This window comes from Aptenodytes forsteri, unplaced genomic scaffold, assembly GCF_000699145.1.
Source record: "Aptenodytes forsteri isolate BGI_AS27 unplaced genomic scaffold, ASM69914v1 Scaffold535, whole genome shotgun sequence".
Classification (NCBI taxonomy): Eukaryota; Metazoa; Chordata; class Aves; order Sphenisciformes; family Spheniscidae; genus Aptenodytes; species Aptenodytes forsteri.
The window spans coordinates 345,066-346,772 of NW_008795855.1; the positions used below are offsets into that span (position 1 = coordinate 345,066).

The window sequence follows — 1,707 nt, forward strand, 5'->3', positions numbered from 1 at the left end:
AATTTCCCAATGATTTTTTTTTTCCCCCCCCCCCCCCGGCTTCCTTACCTGTGCTCCTGTTAGTCTGGAGTGTAGCTGTTGTTTGGCCGTTTCTAACAGCTGATTCTTGGTCTTCAGCTCTGCTTCTAGTTTGTATCTGTTGAGAGTTCTGTAGAGTCAAACATCAAAGATTTAGGGGCAAAAATATCAGTATTACACACCTTCTCTTTTACTTCCACAAACATGCCCTTTTTTGAAGCATTTGCTCGTTTCTGATCAAGAGCTTTAATCGGCTTTAATCAAACTTGGCAAGAAAGCTGTAAATGGGTGAGAGCTCATCATAACCCTCCAAGAGGGAACATTACTGCCTGAGGGCAACTGATAGAAATTTGAGGAAACATACCCTCTTGTAGCTGTCTTCTTTGAAAGTGGCTCCACTTTCCTGGCAGATTTAGGCAACCTTAAAAGATGGGTAAAATACAATTACCAGAAGACCACTGCATTCTTGCAGATTACCAAGTCTGTTAGTTTGACAAAGCCTGCAAAATGCTAAGCCATCTTTAGGACATTTGCCAAGTAATAAATCCATCAATACTTTACTTTCATTTACCCTTGGTTTGTAGCTTTGAAGACACCATCTGCTAGAATGTTTGAGCTAAAGTTAAAATTGGGATCTTTGTTGAACTCTAGATCCGTTGTTTTGCTGACACATTGTTTCTTTGAAGGAAAAGCCATTTGCATTTCTGCAAGAAAAAGACAACAATGAAAACACTACAGTCTACAAAAGATCACCATAACATGCAGAACTACTAGAACTCTTAAGCCTTCAAGTTGAAGTAAATCACAATTATATCTTGCTAGAATGGAGACTTTAAGGTAGCGACAACTAAGGGCAGTCTTCAAACTGTACCCAGGATCAAGGGTCCAGAATAAGCCACAGATAGCTCAGATGGTAGGCAGTGTTAAAACATATTACCGGGCTAGCACTAACGAGAGAAAGTCTGAAAGTGATAATACAGGCATGATAATAAAGGAGGTCTCAACATCAAGTGGACAGCATGCCACAGGGTTCCAAGCAAAGTTGTTCAGTACTGGCAGCAAAACAAACACAGCCCACTTGAAACTCTCAGTTAAGAGAACTTCATGTTTCAATTCACTGTGAGTAGATACAGTTCTAAAATAACACTGTAGAGAACTAGCTTCCTATGTAAAGTTTTTTGGCTTTAAACCACAGCTGTCTGAGTACATAAAGCTTTGTTCACATAGTGGGTTGAGCAAGCTTTCCCCCACACACCCCCAAGTTATGTATTTTTCAAATGACATACCCATAAGCACATTTATATCAGAGTAACACGGGAGTTTCCACTGATACAGACTAGCTCCCGTGCTGTTAGTGTTACGTCTGGGTGCCTCGCATTTCTAAAATGCTGTAAGTAGTATCAAAAGGCTTATAGAAGTAGGAGCCTCTGAAGGAAAGCATCTTTAACCTCAGCGGGCCGCTGCGGTCAGTAGGCCCAGCACTGGAGCACACCTCAGGCTGCTGAGCTGTGATGCAGCGAGCAACAGCCCGCCCGGCTCAGAGGCGCACGTTTAGCAAAAAAAGCGTTAACCGAAGTCTTAAGCAGAGACAAAACAGTTGAATAAAGTCTGTAATTAGACTTCGCAACGGCCACCACAGACCAAGGCCGTGTTGGAGCTCCCCGACAGACACTGCTCCCCGCCCGGCCC

At 42.9% G+C, this 1,707-nt stretch overlaps 1 protein-coding gene across 1 annotated transcript in view; it reads right to left on the reverse strand.

Annotated features, from left to right (window-relative positions):
• Positions 1–720, reverse strand: part of KNSTRN (kinetochore localized astrin/SPAG5 binding protein) — an 11,562-nt gene extending 10,842 nt beyond the window's left edge. The window contains exons 1-3 of the mRNA XM_009283717.1: positions 590–720; positions 383–439; positions 49–148 (exon numbers count right to left, since the gene is read on the reverse strand). Coding sequence (XP_009281992.1) covers positions 49–148; positions 383–439; positions 590–720 — 288 coding nt within the window. The remainder of the gene's footprint in view (positions 1–48; positions 149–382; positions 440–589) is intronic.
• Positions 721–1,707: the final 987 nt, after the last annotated feature.